At 43.9% G+C, this 23943-nt stretch overlaps 1 protein-coding gene across 3 annotated transcripts in view; it reads right to left on the minus strand.

Moving 5' to 3' along the window:
* LOC106566935 (mediator of RNA polymerase II transcription subunit 13-like) overlaps window positions 1–23943 on the minus strand; it is a 138642-nt gene that overhangs the window by 21788 nt on the left and 92911 nt on the right. For all 3 annotated transcript variants that reach the window (XM_014135556.2, XM_014135564.2, XM_014135550.2), the window contains exons 5-6: window positions 4350–4495; window positions 1330–1563 (exon numbers count right to left, since the gene is read on the minus strand). In XM_014135556.2, coding sequence (XP_013991031.1) covers window positions 1330–1563; window positions 4350–4495 — 380 coding nt within the window. The remainder of the gene's footprint in view (window positions 1–1329; window positions 1564–4349; window positions 4496–23943) is intronic.

Here is a 23943-nt window from a genome sequence, read left to right on the forward strand (position 1 = left end):
TAATATTGAGTTGCACCCCTCCCCCCTTTTGTAGCATCAATTCGTTGGGGCATGAACTCGACAAGGTGTCGAAAGCATTCCACAGGGATGCTGGCCCATATTGACTCTAATGCTGTGTGTCAAGTTGGCTAGATGTCTTTTGGGTGGTGGACCATTCTTGATATACACGAGAAAAACCCAGCAGCGTTGCAGTTCTTGACACAAACTGGTGCGCCTGGCACCTACTACAATGCCCCGTTAAAAGGCACTTACATTTTTTGTTTTGCTCATTCACCCTCTGACCGACACATATACAATCCATGTCTCAATTGTCTCAAGGCTTAAAATCATTCTTTAACCTGTCTCCTAACCTCATCTACACTGACTGAAGTGGATTTAACAAGTGACATCAAAAATGGATCATAGCTGGATTCACTTGGTCAGAGCTGGGAGGATCGTCAGCTGATGTGGCGCACCTGGGCATGCTTAGCCTGCAGGCTATAAAGGGAGGCCACATCAGCCAACAATCTCTTCCCTGACTGGCAGGCTGGCGTCCCCCACCTTTAGTTTTTCTGTTGTTTTCACCATACAACACCCTCTCCACACATCCACACCCTGCATACACTACTGATCCTACAGACGTCCACAGCTTGTGTTACATTGTTGTATTTATTATTATTTAGTTGAATAAATGTATTCCTTTTTACATTTAAGTCATGCATGGTCTCCCTTTGTTGTTACGAACTATGAGCCAGGTCGTAACAATGTATATACAGCAAAGTGTGTCCATTCAGTTACATTCAAAGGTAGCAAGCAGGGCCGGCTCCAGGCATACGCAACATAAGTGGTGGCTCCCAAGTGGGAAGTCAGTTTAGGAGTTTAGGAACTCAGTTCGTTTCAACATAATGTTGAGAGTTATAATAGTAGAATACACAAAGTGCAAGTAAAAAAATGTGGTTGTGCATCAGCAGTTTTTCTCTTGTTTTGTCAGTCACCGACAGTCAGTCAATCAGATAAAAAAAAACTGGATTGGTAGGTTAGTCTAGCTAGTTATCTAAACGTATAGTAATCATGGCGGAATACCGAACAGGGCACGTGTCCAGGGGCCCTGACCTCCAGGGGGCCCACATTGATTTTGTTAGTCACTCTCACTCAGATATCATATAAAAAAGGCTAATATTTCTCTACACCCATGGCAAAAAATGGGTAGAATTTCAGGAAATTAGTTTAAAAATAAAATACAAATGTGCCCGATTGGTGGGGGGCCCCACAACCAAATCTCGCTTATGGCCCCCAAAAGGCTACAGCCAGCCCTGGTAGCAAGAGTGTTTTGAACGTTACCATACATACCTACGATGACCTCGACGGCCACATGACTGTTGGGGTCAAACGGCAGGTCAGAGCCCTCCTTCTCCGCACCCATGCCCCCCATGCCGGCACCCCCTGTGCCCCCCTCTCTATGGCGCTGCAGCACCATGGGGTAGAAGTAGCTCCACTCCTCCATCAGCTTCCTCACGGCTTGGTCACTCATCTTATAGGCCTGGCCCGTCAGAGAGCCCGCCAGACCATACGGACTCAGGATCACTGCAGTGGCAACAGACAGACATAGAGTCAGATAGATGGACATACAGATGGGAGCACAGACACATACATAGGTAGCAGTAGAGACAGACACATAGATAGGTAGAAGTAGACACCCACATAGATAGGTAGAAGTAGAGACAGACACATAGATAGGTAGAAGTAGAGACAGACACATAGATAGGTAGAAGTAGACACCCACATAGATAGGTAGCAGTAGAGACAGACACATAGATAGGTAGAAGTAGACACCCACATAGATAGGTAGAAGTAGACACCCACATAGATAGGTAGAAGTAGAGACAGACACATAGATAGGTAGCAGTAGAGACAGACACATAGATAGGTAGAAGTAGAGACAGACACATAGATAGGTAGCAGTAGAGACAGACACATAGATAGGTAGCAGTAGAGACAGACACATAGATAGGTAGAAGTAGACACCCACATAGATAGGTAGAAGTAGAGACAGACACATAGATAGGTAGCAGTAGAGACAGACACATAGATAGGTAGCAGTAGAGACAGACACATAGATAGGTAGAAGTAGACACCCACATAGATAGGTAGAAGTAGAGACAGACACATAGATAGGTAGAAGTAGACACCCACATAGATAGGTAGAAGTAGAGACAGACACATAGATAGGTAGAAGTAGACACCCACATAGATAGGTAGAAGTAGAGACAGGCACATACATAGGTAGCAGTAGAGACAGACACATAGATAGGTAGCAGTAGAGACAGACACATAGATAGGTAGAAGTAGAGACAGACACATAGATAGGTAGCAGTAGAGACAGACACATACATAGGTAGCAGTAGAGACAGACACATAGATAGGTAGCAGTAGAGACAGACACATAGATAGGTAGAAGTAGAGACAGACACATAGATAGGTAGAAGTAGAGACAGACACATAGATAGGTAGCAGTAGAGACAGACACATAGATAGGTAGCAGTAGAGACAGACACATAGATAGGTAGCAGTAGAGACAGACACATAGATAGGTAGCAGTAGAGACAGACACATAGATAGGTAGAAGTAGAGACAGACACATAGATAGGTAGCAGTAGAGACAGACACATAGATAGGTAGCAGTAGAGACAGACACATAGATAGGTAGAAGTAGAGACAGACACATAGATAGGTAGAAGTAGAGACAGACACATAGATAGGTAGCAGTAGAGACAGACACATAGATAGGTAGAAGTAGAGACAGACACATAGATAGGTAGCAGTAGAGACAGACATAGATAGGTAGCAGTAGAGACAGACACATAGATAGGTAGAAGTAGAGACAGACACATAGATAGGTAGAAGTAGAGACAGACACATAGATAGGTAGAAGTAGAGACAGGCACATACATAGGTAGCAGTAGAGACGGACACATACATAGGCAGCAGTAGAGACAGACACATAGATAGGTAGCAGTAGAGACAGACACATAGATAGGTAGCAGTAGAGACAGACACATAGATAGGTAGCAGTAGAGACAGACACATAGATAGGTAGCAGTAGAGACAGACACATAGATAGGTAGAAGTAGAGACAGACACATATATAGGTAGCAGTAGAGACAGACACATACATAGGTAGCAGTAGAGACAGACACATAGATAGGTAGAAGTAGAGACAGACACATATATAGGTAGAAGTAGAGACAGACACATACATAGGTAGCAGTAGAGACAGACACATAGATAGGTAGCAGTAGAGACAGACACATAGATAGGTAGCAGTAGAGACAGACACATAGATAGGTAGCAGTAGAGACAGACACATAGATAGGTAGCAGTAGAGACACCCACATAGATAGGTAGCAGTAGAGACAGACACATAGATAGGTAGAAGTAGAGACAGACACAAGGATAGGTAGAAGTAGAGATAGACACATAGATAGGTAGCAGTAGAGACAGACACATACATAGGTAGAAGTAGAGACAGACACATAGATAGGTAGCAGTAGAGACACCCACATAGATAGGTAGAAGTAGAGACAGACTCATAGATAGGTAGAAGTAGAGACAGACTCATAGATAGGTAGAAGTAGAGACAGACACATAGATAGGTAGAAGTAGAGACAGACACATAGATAGGTAGAAGTAGAGACAGACACATACATAGGTAGAAGTAGAGACAGACACATAGATAGGTAGAAGTAGAGACAGACACATAGATAGGTAGCAGTAGAGACAGACACATAGATAGGTAGCAGTAGAGACAGACACATAGATAGGTAGAAGTAGAGACAGACACATAGATAGGTAGAAGTAGAGACAGACACATAGATAGGTAGAAGTAGAGACAGACACATAGATAGGTAGCAGTAGAGACAGACATAGATAGGTAGAAGTAGAGACAGACACATAGATAGGTAGCAGTAGAGACAGACACATACATAGGCAGCAGTAGAGACAGACACATAGATAGGTAGCAGTAGAGACAGACACATAGATAAGTAGAAGTAGAGACAGACACATAGATAGGTAGCAGTAGAGACAGACACATAGATAAGTAGAAGTAGAGACAGACACATAGATAGGCAGAAGTAGAGACAGACACATAGATAGGCAGAAGTAGAGACAGACACATAGATAAGTAGATATAATAGAATAGACAGTCAGAGAGAGGGGCACAGAGGTGCAGTATATCAGAAAGGACCACTGTCATGTTCACATTCAGAGACTTGATAATACACATAGTTATGACATTGATGCTCAGGTTAAAACAGAGGCGGGTAAAGACACGTCTCTTACGTCTCTCTGTTACCCTGGGTGTTTCTCACCTTGTACGGGGGCTGAGGAGGTCTGGGCCAGGCGGATGTGGTCATCAGTGATGTGGTAGGCAGGCTGGTGTTGGGCAATCTCTACGCTGGTGCACACATTACTCTCCCCATGCAGGAAGAAGGTGAAGGAGCACGATAGGTGCTCACTGTAGAGACAGAGAGAGAGAGAGACACAGAGACAATGTCAGTCATATACATTCTCTATGCAGTAAAGACTTGTCACTGCAGAGAGAGAGAGACAATATATAGACAACATTTCTGGCACTCTGCACTAAGTTGCTGTTATACCATGTAGTTACTATGGTAACAGGGATGCCATTAGCTCCCCATGGTAACTACTGATTAGTAATCGTGAGCTGCAAATTTGTACATACTGTAAATGAGAAAACAGACTTAATGTGTCTTTGAAAATACAAAGCTTCTCATAAAATCAAATAAGCTTATCGTTCGTCTTCCAACATATACTGTAGGTCCTTATTGCAGGAATACATCCTAATTTCTCTATGATTGATTAAAGTGACATAATGTTTATGTATGGCTTCTACTCTTTACTTTACTTCTTGGTGCAGTTTATTACGGTGGTCTTCGTTTTATCACACATGTAATAGCTAACCCATTATTGTGATCTATAACTGAGGGTGGGCAGGACATCATTAACCACCAGATGTTAATGATGTGCATTTTGAATCTATAAACCCCATCGCCTGTCTGGCCAGGCTTATAAACCAGCAGACAATAAACTCAGCATGTAATCTCCATGTGATTACCGTGCTGCCTAGTGCCTATGCAATATCTCTGTACCCTGAAGAAACTGGCCTATGTTAGAGCCGTAATGGATCATCAATTCAATACAGTGGCCAATTCCAAAGCCACACACGGGCTGTTTTGGAATAGAACTACTGATAATATCTGAGGGTATGTTGTTCACTGTTGATGTGGCCTGAAGATGGCGCTGAGTGATTGGGGAGAGAGACCAGCTTCTTAGCTACATAAACATTCCTCAAGCTCACCAAGAAAAACATACCATCATAACAGCAGACAGTTCCAGCACTGCTATCCAGACTCACACACTGACACACACACTGACACACACACACAAACACACACACTTCCTGATGTTCCCGCTGCTGCATCAGGCCATGAAACTCAAACTGGCTTCTGTTCTACAGTACTACATCTCCCATCTCAATAATTTAGATCTCTACAGCACATGTAATATATATATATATATATATCTTTTTTTTTTTTTATAAAAAAATCTATGTCGCTCCCCTCCACCCCCTTACTTAGCGCCACATGAAGAGCTATTTATAGCTGTGAGGGGTGCCTTCGGGGATAGTCTGTAGTGAAGAGTCCAGTCCAGCCCACCAACAACATACACACACACACACACACACACACACACACACACACACACACACACACACACACACACACACACACACACACACACACACACAAATGCACATATTCAGCCAAGTTGGACCTACTGTATGAAAAGCATGTGTTGTTGTCTGACGCTGCCTCCCTATGGTGACTTTGCATCACTGCCCAGTGTGAACCCATCCATATGAGTGGACAACAGGCCTTTGGGATACAGTCATGTAGAAAATAATGCAATAAGATTAAAGTTGTTCCCTACCGTAGGGAACAGAATAATGTAAGAATGACAGTATGATTGGACGGTTTCCTAAACTTCAAAATTGTCAGCTCCAGTTAAAATATTTATATTTTCTATGAGGCCAAATTAAACAATTCCTTAAGACAAAATGTTTCTCTATTTGTATTGTTCCCCTTAGTTTCACACACTGAAAATGCTTTATCAACCAATCATAAGTACAATCTATAACTTTGACAACTGTCTTCTGATACACTTTCTATCACTTCTGGAGAGTCTCCACTTGCGCTGCCACTATACACTTTTAATAAGCCATGTGTAAGGAGCTCCCACAATTTCCTCCTCACATTGGTCATTCTATTTACTCAACAGTCAAGCCCCCTATTTATACTCAAGCAGGAGACAATCTCCTGGGGTGCTCATTTTTTTTTACGAGAGCTGCCTACAAAAACACACATTAGTCCTTTCCATGACTCCCCCATGACCCTTTCTCCAGAACACAGTCAGAGCAGGAGAGGGAGGGAAATCTCCATGAAAAATGTTCCGACATAATAAAATCACCACCCAGCTCACTAGCTGGCTTCTCCCCTCCCTCCTTGTCTGTACTGAGCGAGTGGAACATCCAGCAGTCAGAACGCTGGCTGAGTCTTTTCATATTTCAACAGTGTGGCAGGGAGTACTGAGCTGAAAGTCGACAGTGCAGACTGACAGGCTAACAGCACTGTGGGTTTACCTTGGTATAGTTTACCTTGGTATAGTTTACCTTGGTAAATCTACTAGAGCACATACAATGGTTATACTGTTCCAAATAATTATGTCCACAATATAGGGCATGATAACAGTATTGACAATGTACTGTAGGTAATCACAACAATTATAATATAATGTTTTGCTCCATTTCAGGCAACAACACAGACTGAGTATGTTTACATGCACAGTAATATTTCGATATTAAACTGATTGTGGCAGTAGGCAGATTATGCAATAGTCATGTAAACACCTTAGTCTGTTTAGCTTAATCCAAGTAAGGTCATAATCGAAGTAAGCATACACTGATTAAAACACTGTCACGATTGTGTGTAGGAACGGACCAAGGCGCAGCGTGAATATCGTTCCACATATTTTATAATAATGTGAAACTATGCTAGACATACAAATAAACAAAAACAACAAACCGTGACGACAGCGGGGAAACATGCACTAACTCAAAATAATCTCCCACAAACAAAGATGGGAAAAACAACTACTTATGATCCCCAATTAGAGACAACAATGACCAGCTGCCTCTAATTGCGGATCATCCAAAAAAAAACAACATAGAAAAACAGAAACTAGAACCAAACAACATAGAAAAATAAAACTAGAATAAACCCCCCTGTCACGCCCTGACCTACTCTACCATAGAAAATAAGAGCTCTCTATGGTCAGGACATGACAAACACAAGGTTTTCTGAGCAGTCTTTCAAATTATTAGGACATGTAAACACCTTTACCTTTTATAGCAGTGGGCTAAATCAGGGTCTACTTTGAAACAAAAGTATACACCTCACACACATGGTTATGGGCTTAAAAAAAGAAGACGCCGAAACACGACCCTGCCAAGCCACACTGTTTCTTGACACACTGCTCGCTTAACCCGGAAGTCAGTCGCACCAATGTGTCGGAGGAAACAGCGTATACCTGGCGACCGAAGTCAGCGTGCATCCCATCACAAGGAGTCGCTAGAGCGCAATGGGACAAGGACATCCCGGCCGGCCAAACCCTCCCCTAACCTGGACGATGTCAGGCCAATTGTGCGCCGCCTCATGGGTCTCCCGGCCGCAGCCGGCTGGGATCGAACTGTAGTGACGCCTCCATCACTGTGATGCAGTGCCTTAGACCGGGAGGCCCGCATGTACAGTGCCTTGCAAAAGTATTCATCCCCCTTGGTGTTTTTCCTATTTTGTTGCATTACAACCTGTAAAGTGAAGTGAAATGAGAAAAATAACCTGTTTCAAAAAATGTAAAAATAAAAAAAATTTAACAGAAAAGTGGTGCGTGATTATGTATTCAGCCCCTTTGCTATGAAGCACCTAAATAAGATCTGGTGCAACCAATTACCTTCAAAGTCACATAATTAGTTAAATAAAGTCCACCTGTGTGCAATCTAAGTGTCACATGATCTGTCACATGATCTCAGTATATATACACATCTGTACTGAAAGTCCCCAGAGTCTGCAACATCACTAAGCAAGGGACACCACCAAGCAAGCGGCACCATGGAGACCAAGGAGCTCTCCAAACAGGTCATGGACAAAGTTGTGGAGAAGTACAGATCAGGTTTGGGTTATGAAAAAATATCAGAAACTTTAAACATCCCACGGAGCACCATTAAATCCATTATTAAAAAATGGAAAGAATATGGCACCACAACAAACCTGCCAAGAGAGGGCCGCCCACCAAAATCCAAAAACCAGGCAAGGAGGGCATTAATCAGAGAGGCAACAAAGAGACCAAAGATAACCCTGAAGGGGCTACAAAGCTCCACAGCGGAGATTGGAGTATCTGTCTATAGGACCACTTTCAGCCGTACACTCCACAGAGCTGGGCTTTACGGAAGAGTGGCCAGAAAAAAGCCATTGCTTAAAGAAAAAAAAAAATAAGCAAACTTGTTTGGTGTTCACTAGAAGGCATGTGGGAGACTCCCCAAACACATGGAAGAAGGTACTCTGGTCAGATGAGACTAAAATTGACCTTTTTGGCCTTCAAGGAAAATGCTATGTCTGGCGCAAACCCAAAACCTCTCATAACCCCAAGAACACCATTCCCACAGTGAAGCATGGTGGTGGCAGCATCATGCTGTGGGGATGTTTTTCATCGGCAGGGACCGGGAAACTGGTCAGGAATGATGGATGGCGCTAAATACAGGAAATTCTTGAGGGAACCCTGTTTCAGTCATCCAGAGATTTGAGACTGGGACAGAGGTTCACCTTCCAGCAGGACAATGACCCTAAGCATACTGCTAAAGCAACACTTGAGTGGTTTAAGGGGAAACATTTAAATGTCTTGGAATGGCCTAGTCAAAGCCCAGACCGCAATCCATTTGAGAATATATGGTATGACTTAAAGATTGCTGTACACCAGCGGAACCCATCCAACTTGAAGGAGCTGGAGCAGTTTTGCATGGAAGAATGGGAAAAAATCCCAGTGGCTAGATGTGCCAAGCTTATAGAGACATACCCCAAGAGACTTGCAGCTGTAATTGCTGCAAAAGGTGGCTCTACAAAGTATTGACTTTTGGGGGGGGGAATAGTTACGCACACTCAAGTTTTCATTTTTTTGGTATTATTTCGTTTGTTTCACAAGAAAAAATATTTTGCATCTTAAAAGTGATAGACATGTTGTGTAAATCAAATTATACGAACCCCCCCCCAAAAAAATATATTTTAATTCCAGGTTGTAAGGCTACAAAATAGGAAAAATGCCAAGGGGGTGAATACTTTTGCAAGCCACTGTAAATGTTTTAATCAAACTATTATATTACAGTTTTTTTCAATTGCTAACATGCATTGGTCAAAACTGAAGTCACAATGTCAAAACCCTTCACACAGTCAGCGAAATAGAAGTGTATGTGAACCAAACTGTGAATCATTTTTCATTGCTTTCACACAAAATGCATTCAATGACCACAATCTCCGAAAACCATGAACTCTTTTCTCATTCATACTCCGCCACCTGCAAAACTATATACAGTGAGGGAAAAAAGTATTTGATCCCCTGCTGATTTTGTACGTTTGCCCACTGACAAAGAAATGATCAGTCTATCATTTTAATGGTAGGTTTAGTTGAACAGTGAGAGACAGAATAACAACAAAAAAATCCAGAAAAACGCATGTCGGCCATGCCGATTAATTGGTCGACCTCTAGCTAGAACCCATTTCTCAATACTTAGGTCACTTTTTCAAAACTATTCACACAGTGAGCACAACAGCAGTCTATGTGGGCTAAACTGTGGATCATTTCTCATTGCTTTGGCACAAAATGCACTCAATGAATACATCTTTCAAATGTCATGAATTCACAACCACCAGCAAAACTCTATGTACCTACAGGTCAATTTGCACATGTTTACATACTCTCTTCAAAACTGTTAAACTTAAGTTCAAAACCTAACATAACACAAAATTGAATAAGACAGCAATTTGCTACATTTCTACAGTAATACCGTATTGAAATATATTTCAAGTAAAAAAATCAGTTAGACCAACCACAGCTGATACCCATTGTAGCTGAACACCTACCCAGGTGTTAGTCTTTCAATTTCATTACCGCCTATACAAAAGGGGACATCTTAGGTATAGTGCTGTACTGTAATGTAAACATGGACCCAGCCAGAGAGAGAGAAGTGGCTGACAGAGGAAGAAGAGTGGCTGGGAGAGGGAGAGGAGTACGGTGGAAGAGGACAGAGGAAGATCAAGAGCTGTAGTACAAATGAGATTAGGGCTACTATAATTGATCATGTAATAAATCACGGTCTATCAATGAGAGAGGCTGGTCTGAGAGTGCAGCCAAATCTGCAACGCTCAAAAGTGGCATCAATTTTGAGAAATTTCCGGCAAAAAACAGATAAGATGTGCATTCTGCAAGGGCATCTGACTGAACTGCACATTACAGAAGTAAATTGAGCAAAGCCTCTAAACCCACTTGTGTGTAATTGTTTTTGTATTCCTGCTTAGGACCCAACAGTTACCTCCCACAGGCGGGAGAGGTAGGATTCTCACTGCTGTGCAGGAAACTGCAATAGTTGATATGGTCATCAGAAACAATGGCATAAAACTCACAGAGATTCGGGACAGAGTGTTGGCAGACAACATTACATTTGGAAATATTCACAATGTAAGCATAACAAATATTTCTAGAGTCCTGAAACAACATCAAGTCAGGATGAAGCAGTTGTACACTGTCCCCTTCGAGAGGAACTCTGAACGAGTCAAGTAACTCAGGAACCAATATGTCCAGGTAAGATGACTATAAAATACAGAACTGGTTATGAACAAAACCAAACAGGGCAGAGGCACACAATGGCATGTTTTTAGGTATAATGTAAACTACCGTAATAGCCTAACTCTTATGTTGTTAGTGTTGTTAGTGTTGTTTAGGTCATTGTTTTATGAGTGACAGTGTGTGCTTGTTGGGTGACAACCTTTGATAGTGTTATGGAATAATGAGTTGATTTGAGACATGTATGAAGTGTTTTGGTAGTTTTAGTGCATTTTGGATGTGAAATGAACTGCTGTGCCAAGCTGAAAGTTGGCTAGGAGAACTGTGTGAAGAGTTTTGAAAAAGTGACAAAAGTACAAAATTATTATGAAATGGGTCCTAGCAATTGTAAAAAAAAACCTGTAGTTTGGAAACATGGATCAAGGAAGACAGGTTGTTGGGGAAAGAAGAGTGGCAGGGAGAGGGAGAATGCGTGGAGGACAAAGGAGAGGAAGACCAAGAGCGGTGGTCTCTGATGAGATAAGGGCCACAATTATTGACCATGTTGTAAACCATGGTCTCGCTTCGAGAGAGGCCGGTTTAAGGGTGCAACCATATCTGCAGCGTTCACAACAGTTGCATCAATATGTCACGTCCTGACCAGCAGAGGGCGTATTGCTTAGTCTTGGTCAGGATGTGGCAGGTGGTTTGTTTGTTTAATGTTGTGTTGGTGATTGGGACTTCCAATTGAAGGCAGGTGTGTATAGTTGCCTTTGATTGGAAGTCCTATATAGGTGTGTGTGTTTGTCTTTGGGGTGGTGGGGAATTGTTCTTGCACTGCGTTTTTGTATGCCTGTAAGACTGTTCCTGTCGTGTGCATTGTTTTTTCCAGTGGATGCTTTACTCCTTTTTTGAATTAAAACATGAGCATCCACAATCCCGCTGCGCCTTGGTCCTTCTCTCTCACATACGACATATTCGCCGAAGAGTACGACATATTCGGTGACACAATAGTACGAATTCTCCGACAAAACAACAGGTGAGATGTGCATCCTTCAATGATAATCAAACTACATATTACAGTACAATACAGTATGTTCACATTTTTACATGTACTGTGTTTTTCAGTAGGATCCAAAGCTTGCCTCCCACAGGAGGGAGAGGCAGAATATTATCAGATGCCATTGCCGTTGTTGACATGGTAATTGGAAACAATACAATAAAACTGCGGAAAATTCAGGATGGAGTGCTGGCAGACAATATCACTTTTGGGAATGTGAATACGGTCAACACAACGACAATTGCCAGAGTCCTAGAGAAACATAAAATAAGGATGAAGCAGTTGTACACTGTAACCTTTGAGAGAAACGGTGAACGTGTGAAAGAACTCTGGTATCAATATGTCCAGGTAAGATGTCTGTTCAATAACCAAACAGGGTACATACACAGCAATGCATGATGTAAAGTACTGTTAAACTGTGGATTTACTGTATTTTACAGAGTAATGGAGATGGAAGCCAGGCAAACTGCACATGCATTCATCTTTGTGGATGAAGTTGGATTCAACCTGGCAAAAACACGCCGCAGGGGAAGAAATGTGATTGGACAGAGAGCAACCGTGGATGTCCCAGGCCAGAGAGGCGCTAACATCACAATGTGTGCAGCACTGTCCAATGATGGTTCGCTGTTACACAAACCACTCATTGGCCCCTACAATACAGAGAGGCTCATTTACTTTATGGATGACCTGCATAATCGTCTTGTGCCAGCGGTGGAGAGAGGGGCAAGAAACTCCCCTACCTTCATTGTGGTGTGGGATAATGTGGCATTCCACCACTCTGATGCAGTCACAGACTGGTTAGCTGCACATCCCAGGATGTCAGTACTCTTCCTGCCTCCATACTCCCCCTTCCTAAACCCAATAGAGGGTTTTTCTCTGTGTGGAGGTGGAAGGTTTATGACCAGATGTCCTTACAGGATGCCATGAATGCGGGGTGTGAAGACACTTCTCATGAAGACTGCCAGGGTTGAATTAGACATTCCTGAAGACACTTTCCAAGATGCATCGCCAGATGTGATGTTGATGAGAATTTGTGGCCAAATGCAGGAGAGAGGGAGAACTAGAATCCTCACAGTACTGTACAGTATGAATGATTATACTACACATGTTGATGAGAATTAGAACCCTCACAGTACTGTACAGTATGAGTGATTATACTATACATGTTGATGAGAATTAGAACCCTCACAGTACTGTACAGTATGAATGATTATACTATACATGTTGATGAGGATTAGAACCCTCACAGTACTGTACAGTATGAATGATTATACTATACATGTTGATGAGAACTAGAACCCTCACAGTACTGTACAGTATGAGTGATTATACTGTACATGTTGATGAGAACTAGAACCCTCACAGTACTGTACAGTATGAGTGATTATACTGTACATGTTGATGAGAACTAGAACCCTCACAGTACTGTACAGTATGAGTGATTATACTGTACATGTTGATGAGAACTAGAACCCTCACAGTACTGTACAGTATGAGTGATTATACTGTACATGTTGATGAGAACTAGAACCCTCACAGTACTGTACAGTATGAGTGATTATACTGTACATGTTGATGAGAACTAGAACCCTCACAGTACTGTACAGTATGAGTGATTATACTGTACATGTTGATGAGAACTAGAACCCTCACAGTACTGTACAGTATGAGTGATTATACTATACATGTTGATTATGTTGATTATGTTGATTAATCAAAAGAAATCAGCCAAGACCACAGGAAATAAATTTGTAGACCTCCACAAGTCTGGTTCATCCCTGGGAGCAATTTCCAAACGCCTGAAGGTACCACGTTCATCTGTACAAACAATAGTACGCAAGTATAAACACCATGGGACCACGCAGCCGTCATACCGCTCAGGAAGGAGACATGTTCTGTCTCCTAGAGATGAACGTACTTTGGTGCGATAAGTGCAAATCAATCACAGAACAACAGCAAAGGACCTTGTGAAGATGCTGGAGGAAACAGGTACAAAAGTATCTAAATCCACAGTAAAACGAGTCCTATATCGACATAACCTGAGTGGCCGCTCAGCAAGGAAGAAGCCACTGCTCCAAAACCACCATAAAAAAAGCCAGACTATTGTTTACAACTGCACATGGGGACAAAGATCATGCTTTTTGGAGAAATGTCCTCTGGTCTGATGAAACAAAAATATAACTGTTTAGCCATAATGACCATCGTTATGTTTGGAGGAAAAAGGGGGAAGCTTGCAAGCCGAAGAACCCCATCCCAACTGGGGTGGCAGCATCATGTTGTGGGGGTGCTTTGCTGCAGGAGGGACTGGTGCACTTCACAAAATAGATGGCATCATGAGGCAGGAAAATTATGTGGATATATTGAAGCAACATCTCAAGACATTTGCTTGGTCGCAAATGGGTCTTCCAAATGGACAATGACTCAAGCATACTTCCAAAGTTGTGGTAAAATGGCTTAAGGACAACAAAGTCAAGGTATTGGAGTGGCCATCACAAAGCCCTGTCCTCAATCACATAGAAAATTTGTCAGCAGAACTGAAAAAGCGTGTGCGAGCAAGGAGGCCTACAAACCTGACTCAGTTACACCAGCTCTATCAGCAGGAATGGGCCAAAATTCACCCAACTTATTGTGGGAAGCGTTTGACCCAAGTTAAACAATTTAAAGGCAATGCTACCAAATACTAATTGAGTGTATGTAAACTTCTGACCCACTGGGAATATGAAAGAAATAAAACCTGAAATAAATCATTCTCTCTACTATTATTCTGACATTTCACATTCTTAAAATAAAGTGGTGATCCTAACTGACCTAAAACAGGGCATTTTTACAAGGATTAATTGTCAGGAATTGTGAAAAACTGAGTGTAAATCTATTTGGCTAAAGTGTATGTAAACTTCCGACTTCAACTGTTTGTGAAAAACAAACTTCAAACTTCATAATTTATGTAATGCTCCCTGTTGTTAGTGTTTTTTAGGTCAGTGTGTTATGAGTGACAATGTATGCTTCTGAGTGAGAGTTGTTGCCAGTGTTATGGTCGAACAAGCTTATTTTGAGACATGTGAAGTGTTTTGGTGGTTTACTGAGTTTTGGAGGTGAGATAAACTCTTTGGCCAAGATGTATGTTGGAAATGGAGACTGTGTGAAGAGTTTTGAAAAAGTGGCTTCAGTATTGACCGATGCTTGTTAGCAATTGAAAAAAAACTGTAATCGGACTATCCAAAACAATCGCATTGTTGCGTGTATGTAACCGTACTCACTGACAAGATGAAAATGGCACTTGACTGACCACATGAGGATCTACAAAAACAGAGGGTCATACAAACAGTGAGATTGATGCAGCCTGTCCTTCGCAAATGGCATTTTTCTGCACAGTAAGCGTGTGTGTGTGTCAGTGTGTGTGGACATTGGGTTCCTGCCTCCTAGGGGGTGCTTAGGCAGTGCTGTGTGCCATACAATGCTCAGTGGCAGGCAGGCCAGCAGGCTAGGTGGAGATGTGCTGTTTGCTGAATGAGCTGGGTACTAATAAATGAACAGGAGTGATGGTGGAGCCTAGCCCCGGGGCTGACAACACTGGAGGTAGAGAGAGGGGGGAGAGAGCGAAGAGAGTGGCGAGGAAGTGACAGCAGCAAGGAGAGAAAGAGAGAGCTAGAGAGAGGAGAGAGAGAAAGAGGAGAGAGGGGGAGGTGAATAATTCAGCGCCACACACTCTCAGATTCCTCCACACTTAATGCTGAGATCACAGCCAGGTTTAATGGCTTGGTACTGAGCACAATTAATGCTTTTATGCTCAAATCAATCACACACTGCAGAGCAGGAGAGAACCCATACACAGTCACAGTCACTCCATCTACTGTGTGTGTGTGTGTGTGTGTGTGTGTGTGTGTGTGTGTGTGTGTGTGTGTGTGCGTGCGTGCGTGCGTGCGTGTGTGCGTGCGTGCATGCATCTGTGAGTGTGTATGTGTGTGTGCCCACATGTATTTGTGTTACCTAAGAGCCCTACATATCACAGCAAGGTTGTTTGAACACATGTACGTATGATTCAATGCATACACCGAGCATGGCTTTGTTCTGTACGAGAGCCACTGGTGATGTCTACGAGGTGACAACATTTGTTCCTGTGTCAATGGCACCACACTGAGCAGCCTGCCACACAACATGGACCAGCACCACTGGGGGGTCTGAATAATGGTGAGTGAGAGAGAGAGAGAGAGAGAGAGAGAGAGAGAGAGAGAGAGAGAGAGAGAGAGTAATGAGATTTTGTGTTCTGGCTAGATTTCATTATCCACACTCATATGCATACTAAGCACACCACGTGCATTTATACAGACTAGCGAAAATGTGAATCTCCATGCGATGATCCCCACTAATCTGTTCCACCACTTCACTGACCCGACTTTGTCTCTCCGCACCGCTGCTGAATCTCAATTGTGAATTATCTTAATCTGTCTGGGTGATAATGACTGTTACTAGACGAACGGGCAGCTCCAATCTGCTCTGACCTCTTTACAGACTAACAGAACAAGGCTGACGCCTGTAGCGTGACACTGACCAATAGGAAGACCCTCTGTCTCCTCTCCCATCCTTTCCCAAACGCCTCTCATTTTAACCAGGAGATCAGGAGAATGCAGCCACCCAGCCCTACATTATTAATTGGCTGCCTGGTGGGTGGCCTTAGCCTTTGTTGCTGCTAGCTAGCACAATGTTAGCGCTTAAACAGAGAGCCATCAATTTATATGGCTGCTGCTGTTGAATAAGGTAACTCCTGGTTCAAGGACAAACTATTGTACATGTCATGCACATGCACAGTACACATACTGGTCCTTTTAAATGATGAAAGCACCACACAATGATATCAATTGGAAATAATGTTTTTAGTGATCAGCGTTGTAGATAGACATAGTGCAAATTTGACCAACATACATTATTATATGCTCCATATAATACAACACAGGAACCAGGGGCTTAAGGAAAGTCTCTGTAGATGGTAAATAGCCTACAGTCAACAGATCTCAGAAAGCTAGACAGACTTTACCTACACATTTGAGAGCATAGCTAGCCATACAAAGAGCATACAGTGGCTGCTGTGCTGGTGTATATAAAGCCTTTATTTCTATTGATCCCCTCTCTCTCCTCAGTGACCGAGGTGTTTACATGGCGCTATTTCAATCACAGAGGATAAAGGAAATGTTTCCCTCTGCTGTTTGTAAGTCAATAAATGGGCCTATTAAAGGATTGTGAGTTTGGAGGAGGGATAGGGGGGTGGGGAGGTAGGGAGGTGGAGAGGGAGGGTGAGTGGTGGGGAGGTGGAGAGGTGAGGAGGTAGGGAGGTGGTGAGGTGAGGTGGTAGGGAGAAGGGGAGGTGAGGAGGTGGGGAGGAAGGGAGGTGAGGAGGTAGGGAGGTAGGGAGGGGGGAGGTGAGGGGGTGGGGTGGGGAGGTAGGGAGGTGGTGAGGTGAGGAGGTAGGGAGAAGGGGAGGTGAGGAGGTGGGGAGGTGAGGAGGTAGGGAGGTGGGGAGGTGAGGAGGTGGTGAGATGAAGAGGTGGGGAGGTGAGGAGGTGGGAAGGTGGGGAGGTGAGGAGGTGGGAAGGTGAGGAGGTGAGGAGGTGGGGAGGTGGGGAGGTGGGGAGAGGGGGAGGTGAGGAGGTGGGCAGCTGGGGGACAATGAGGGCGCGATAGGAAAAATAAATAAATATGAGACAGGAGAAAATTTGAAGTATATTCCTAACTGACAATTATTAGCAACATTTTGTATGTAAGCAATTCTACCAGAATATCAGGTAGAATTGAAACAGTTCTGACCCCAACCCTGATGGTGTCAAAAACAAGTCTAGCATTATCACAGGTCACTAACATGTGGTATTGTTCCATTCCCCAGTAGTGTTGTTGTTCAGCTGAACAGTAATATGTCTGTGAGTCACCATGATGAATTGAGCCACTCAGAAATAAATCTGTGTGTGTTTTCTAGGATACTTTCATCCCACCAATTACAATGCTGATGTGAACCACAATGATTTAACCTGATCACATACAAATGAACAGAAACAGTAAATAACTGCGGATGCCATTACTATCATTCCTAAGCAGTAGTATGTACTGTAACAGGCTGGTTGGTAAATGACTGGCAGAAAAAGGCGTAGTATGTTCTCGGCTTCTTTCCCTTCACGCTCTTCAGTTTACTTCCACTTGAAAGGGGCAAAACTGAGCAGTATCCCATGAAGAAAGCCCAGCGGTTAAAAGGAGGGAAACTTCTTGTGAAGTGACTGAGCCACTCAACCATACCCTACAAGTCAATTGCCATGGAAACCATTGGATGCACACGCCTGCGCTGCACCAGGAGCCATACACAAATGTGTGCAAACACAAACACACACACCTTAGCCAGGTTCAGCTCAGAGCAAGCCCTCCTCATCCCTTAGCAGTGGGCCACAATCACTGAGGCTTCAGAGCAGTCAAACCAGTAGAATGAACTGCCAGTGATCTGTTCCATCCTCTCAGCCACACGCAATGGGAAACAATTAACACGCCACTCTGAGATGCATCTCTCCGGATGTGAAGGTGGGGGGGAGATAGAGGGGAGGGAGGGAGAGAGCGGGAGAGAAGAAAGTGGGGAAAAGAAGGGGAGGGAGAGGTCTCCTTTATTTGACTTTCCTGAGGTAACGGAGTGACCTTGTGATGTAGCCTGACACCAAATGTCCGTTGCCAGGGAGATGGCTAATGTCTCAATGTCATTGGCTCGCTCCTGGCCGAGGGGAGAGGGGAGTGAGGGAAGCCATCCAGATAGCCTCACACTAGGAGCACACACTCACATACATACTAGAGGTCGACCGATTAATCGGAAAGGCCGATTAATTGGGGCCAATTTCAAGTTTTCATAACAATCAGTAATCGGCATTTTTGGACACCAGTTATGGCCGATTACATTGCACTCCACGAGGAGACTACATGGCAGGCTGACTACCTGTTATGCGAGTGCAGCAAGGAGCCAAGGTAAGGTGCTAGCTAGCATTAAACTTATCTTTTAAAAAACAATCAATCTTAACATAATCACTAGTTAACTACAGATGGTTGATGATATTACTAGTTTATCTAGCTTGTCCTGCGTTGCATATAATCGATGCGGTGCCTGTTAATTTATCATCGAATCACAGCCTACTTCGCCAAACGGGTGATTTAACAAGCACATTCGCGAAAAAAGCACCGTCGTTGCACCAATGTACCTAACCATAAACATCAACGCCTTTCTTTAAAATCAATACACAAGTATATATTTTTAAACCTGCATATTTAGTTAATATTGCTTGCTAACATTAATTTCTTTTAACTAGGGAAATTGTGTCACTTCTCTTGCGTTCAGGGTATATGCAGCAGTTTGGGCCGCCTGGCTCGTTGCGAACTGTGTGAAGAACATTTCTTCCTAACAAAGGCCGTAATTAATTTGCCAGAATTTTACATAATTATGACATAACATTGAAGGTTGTGCAATGTAAGAGCAATATTTAGACTTAGGGATGCCACCCATTAGATAAAATACGGAACGGTTCCGTATTTCACTGAAAGAATAAACGTTTTGTTTTCGAAATGACCGTTTCCGGATTTGACCATATTAATGACCTAAGGCTCATATTTCTGTGTGTTATTACATTAGAATTAAGTCTATGATTTGATAGAGCAGTCTGACTGAGTGGTGGTAGGCACCAGCAGGCTCATAAGCATTCATTCAAACAGCACTTTCCTGCATTTGCCAGCAGCTCTTCGCTGTGCTTGAAGCATTGCGCTGTTTATGACTTCAAGCCTATCAACTCCCGAAATTAGGCTGGCAATACTAAAGTACCTATTAGAACAGCCAATAGTCAAAGGTATATGAAATACAAATGGTATAGAGAGAAATAGTCCTATAATAACTACAACCTAAAACTTCTTACCTGGGAATATTGAAGACTCATGTTAAAAGGAACCACCAGCTTTCATATGTTCTGAGCAAGGAACTTAAACGTTAGCTTTTTTACATGGCACATATTGCACTATTACTTTCTTCTCAAACACTTTGTTTTGCATTATTTAAACCAAATTGAACATGTTTCATTGTTTATTTGAGACTAAATTGATGTTATTGATGTATTATATTAAGTTAAAATAAGTGTTCATTCAGTATTGTTGTAATTGTCATTATTACAAATATATATATAAAAATCGTCCGATGAATCGGTATCGGCTTTTTTTTGGTCCTCCAATAATCGGTATCGGCGTTGAAAAATCATAATCGGTCGACCTCTAATACATACACAAACACCATGTGCATGCAATATACACACACACCAATATTCATACACACATTTGCAGTGTTGGTATGCAAAGAAAATGAATTATCTCTCACACTACAAAAGTACCTAAAAAGCGTAATTCTTTGTCTGGCACATATCAACAGACAGTGAGTTGAGAGGACCAGAGAATAGCACTGAATCATGAATATACAGATGTAGGATCTTAATTTGATCACCCTTGTTGCAGGAGAACTTTCCTACAATGCAGGAAATGTAAAACTAGTAGTGTATTTTAGGTTTTAAAAGGCTTCTGAAGTTTGTGATTTCCACTTTGATATTTCAGAAATGTTCCTAAGAAAAATGTATCAAACCCTACAAAAATCTCCATTAATTATAATGCACATAATAATTCACATTTTCTGATGATGCAGGATTCTTTTCCTGCTGTAGCAAACTGACTCAAATTAAGATCCTACATCTGTATTGTACAGTGTCTGTATGCATGAGCATATGGACAGAAAATAATGCATATGAATGAAGGTAGTGCAGCTGAATAAATGTCTATGTTTAGCATGCGTAGAGTACAGGAGAGGAGGAGAAGCACTGCTGCCACTTCAATACACTGCAATCATTCAGCTGTCTCTGGTAATGCTTCATTTATTTGTATTTTTTTACTCTCCTCTTTCTTCATCTCTCCCTCCCTCCCTTTCTCTTCCTCTCTCTCCTTGATCTCACTCCCTCTCTCTTCTTTCTCTCTCTCCCTTTTCTCTCTCTCTCTCTCTCTCTCTCTCTCTCTCTCTCTCTCTCGATCCCTCTCCCTCGCTCTCTCTTGCTCCCTCAGCATCTGATGCAATCCGTAACCAACACACAGTCTCTTCCTGGCTCTCAGACACAAAGAGAGGGAAGAGTAGGAAAAGAGGGAGCGTGTGCCGTCTAAAGGGAGGGGGGCATCTCTTCATAGATGTGCCAATCCTCCTCATGCCCAAGGGGCACACGGGAATGAACACCAGAGACTGACAAAGCCAGCGCTAAGGCACGGAACAAGGGCAGACAGGTGGATACAGCCCATTAGCGCCCCCTATGAGACAGAGAGGGGATAGCGCTTCTTAATGGAAATACATACAGGACAAGGCAGTGAAGGCACAAAGGAGGCAGCACCAGTGGCATGATGTCACTGGTAACTGGGCTCTGTGAAGGCTGACCTCTGTGAATTGTGTTGTGGGTTGGTCATGTCAAGTGTGTGTGCGTGTGTGTATGTGTGTGTGGGGGGGTAGTGTGTGCATGTTTGTTCAGTGTGAGTGTGCATTTGCTTCTTTGCACGTCTTTGTTCAATTGTGTGTGATCACGATTAAGATTGAATGTGTGAGTACATCTACACATGTCTGTTTGTGTTTGTGTCCGTGTGTCTGTCTGTCTGGGTGTTGAGGAATGATGCTGTATTTTCCCAACTTCCTCTCTCTCTCTCTCTCTGTCTCTCTCTCTCGCTCTCTCTCTTTCTCCATCTCTATCCCTCTCTCTCTTTCTCCATCTCTATACCTCTCTCTCTCTCTCTCTCTCTCCATCTCTATCTCTCTCTCTCTAGCTCACACTATCTCTATCCCTCTCTCTCTCTCTCTCTCTCTCTCTCTCTCTCTCTCTGTCTCTCTCTCTCCCCAGAGCAGTCTGTTCAATAATTCACAGGGAGGCAGTGGGGGCAGGCTTGGCAGGCGGTGCACCAGCTGACAGTGTGCACAGACAAAGCTGTCAAACTGGAGAAGAATCAGGTGGGTGCCACAGGGGCAAGTCCCTCTTCCCTCACATACTGTAGGACCCCCTCTCACACACAGCAGGCGGTTCCAGCACTGCTCTCCAGATTCACACACACACACACACACACACACACTGGCCTCTCAAAGCCCAGCATGGGGGCTAGCCAAATCTGGTCTCTCTGGGAAAGTCCTGCACTCTTGAAGCCCCAGCCCAGTCTCCCCGAGTCTCAGCAAGACACGCAGCCCCCCCCCCCCCACTTCCACCACCACTTCCATACACACCCCCAGCCTCACAACCCTCTCCTTATATCTCTAAGGAGTGTCAAGAGGGGGGTCACATTTATCCAACCCCCACAACTCCACTCCTCTTTCAAAGCAGAGGGGCCATGATGTTCTATAGGGACTACAGTCTAGTGGTTTATCCCTCTCCACTTAAAACAGACACATCATCATCACACAGCAGCAGGAACACACAGATCCCATCACTGGAACTCAACACATCTACCATTCCCCTTGTTCAGGACAGTTTCCTCTCCTCCTCCTTCTCACTTCTTCACTCACTCGCTCCTGCTTCAGCACTCCTTCAGAGTGACAGAGTTTCTCCTCTCTGTCCTCCAGCTCTTCCCTGAGTGGCGGCACGCAAGCGTTTTTCTTTTCTATTTCCCTCTCTCCTCCTCCCTCTTCTCCTCCTCAGTTCTCTCCTCTCTCCCTCCTCCCTCTTCTCCTCCTCAGTTCTCTCCTCTCTCCTCCTCCCTCTTGTCCTCCTCAGTTCTCTCCTCTCTCCTCCTCCCTCTTCTCCTCCTCAGTTCTCTCCTCTCTCCTCCTCCCTCTTCTCCTCCTCAGTTCTCTCCTCTCTCCCTCCTCCCTCTTCTCCTCCTCAGTTCTCTCCTCTCTCCCTCCTCCCTCTTCTCCTCCTCAGTTCTCTCCTCTCTCCTCCTCCCTCTTGTCCTCCTCAGTTCTCTCCTCTCTCCTCCTCCCTCTTCTCCTCCTCAGTTCTCTCCTCTCTCCTCCTCCCTCTTCTCCTCCTCAGTTCTCTCCTCTCTCCCTCCTCCCTCTTCTCCTCCTCAGTTCTCTCCTCTCTCCCTCCTCCCTCTTGTCCTCCTCAGTTCTCTCCTCTCTCCCTCCTCCCTCTTGTCCTCCTCAGTTCTCTCCTCTCTCCTCCTCCCTCTTCTCCTCCTCAGTTCTCTCCTCTCTCCCTCCTCCCTCTTCTCCTCCTCAGTTCTCTCCTCTCTCCCTCCTCCCTCTTCTCCTCCTCAGTTCTCTCCTCTCTCCCTCCTCCCTCTTCTCCTCCTCAGTTCTCTCCCTCTCTCCTCCTCCCTCTTCTCCTCCTCAGTTCTCTCCTCTCTCCTCCTCCCTCTTCTCCTCCTCAGTTCTCTCCTCTCTCCTCCTCCCTCTTCTCCTCCTCAGTTCTCTCCTCTCTCCCTCCTCCCTCTTGTCCTCCTCAGTTCTCTCCTCTCTCCTCCTCCCTCTTCTCCTCCTCAGTTCTCTCCTCTCTCCCTGCTCCCTCTTCTCCTCCTCAGTTCTCTCCTCTCTCCCTCCTCCCTCTTCTCCTCCTCAGTTCTCTCCTCTCTCCCTCCTCCCTCTTGTCCTCCTCAGTTCTCTCATCTCTCCCTCCCTCCTCCCTCTTCTCCTCCTCAGTTCTCTCCTCTCTCCCTCCCACTTCTCCTCCTCAGTTCTCTCCTCTCTCCCTCCCACTTCTCCTCCTCAGTGCTCTTCTCTCTCCTCCTCCGCACTTTGCATCAACACTTGAGCTGACTGATCTCTCAACGACTCCCCTTTCTCTCCCTCTTCCTTCCTTTCTATCTCTCTTTCTCTCCCTCTCATAATTTTTTCTCTACGCAGTCAAAGCAAAGACAATGCCGTCTTAATAGGCAAATTAATTAGCACGCTGCAAACTCATTAAAAACTGAAGCAAACTGTGGCACAATGAAGACAATGTTCACACTAA

The sequence above is a fragment of the Salmo salar genome, chromosome ssa01 (genome assembly GCF_905237065.1).
Source record: "Salmo salar chromosome ssa01, Ssal_v3.1, whole genome shotgun sequence".
Lineage (NCBI taxonomy): Eukaryota > Metazoa > Chordata > Actinopteri > Salmoniformes > Salmonidae > Salmo > Salmo salar.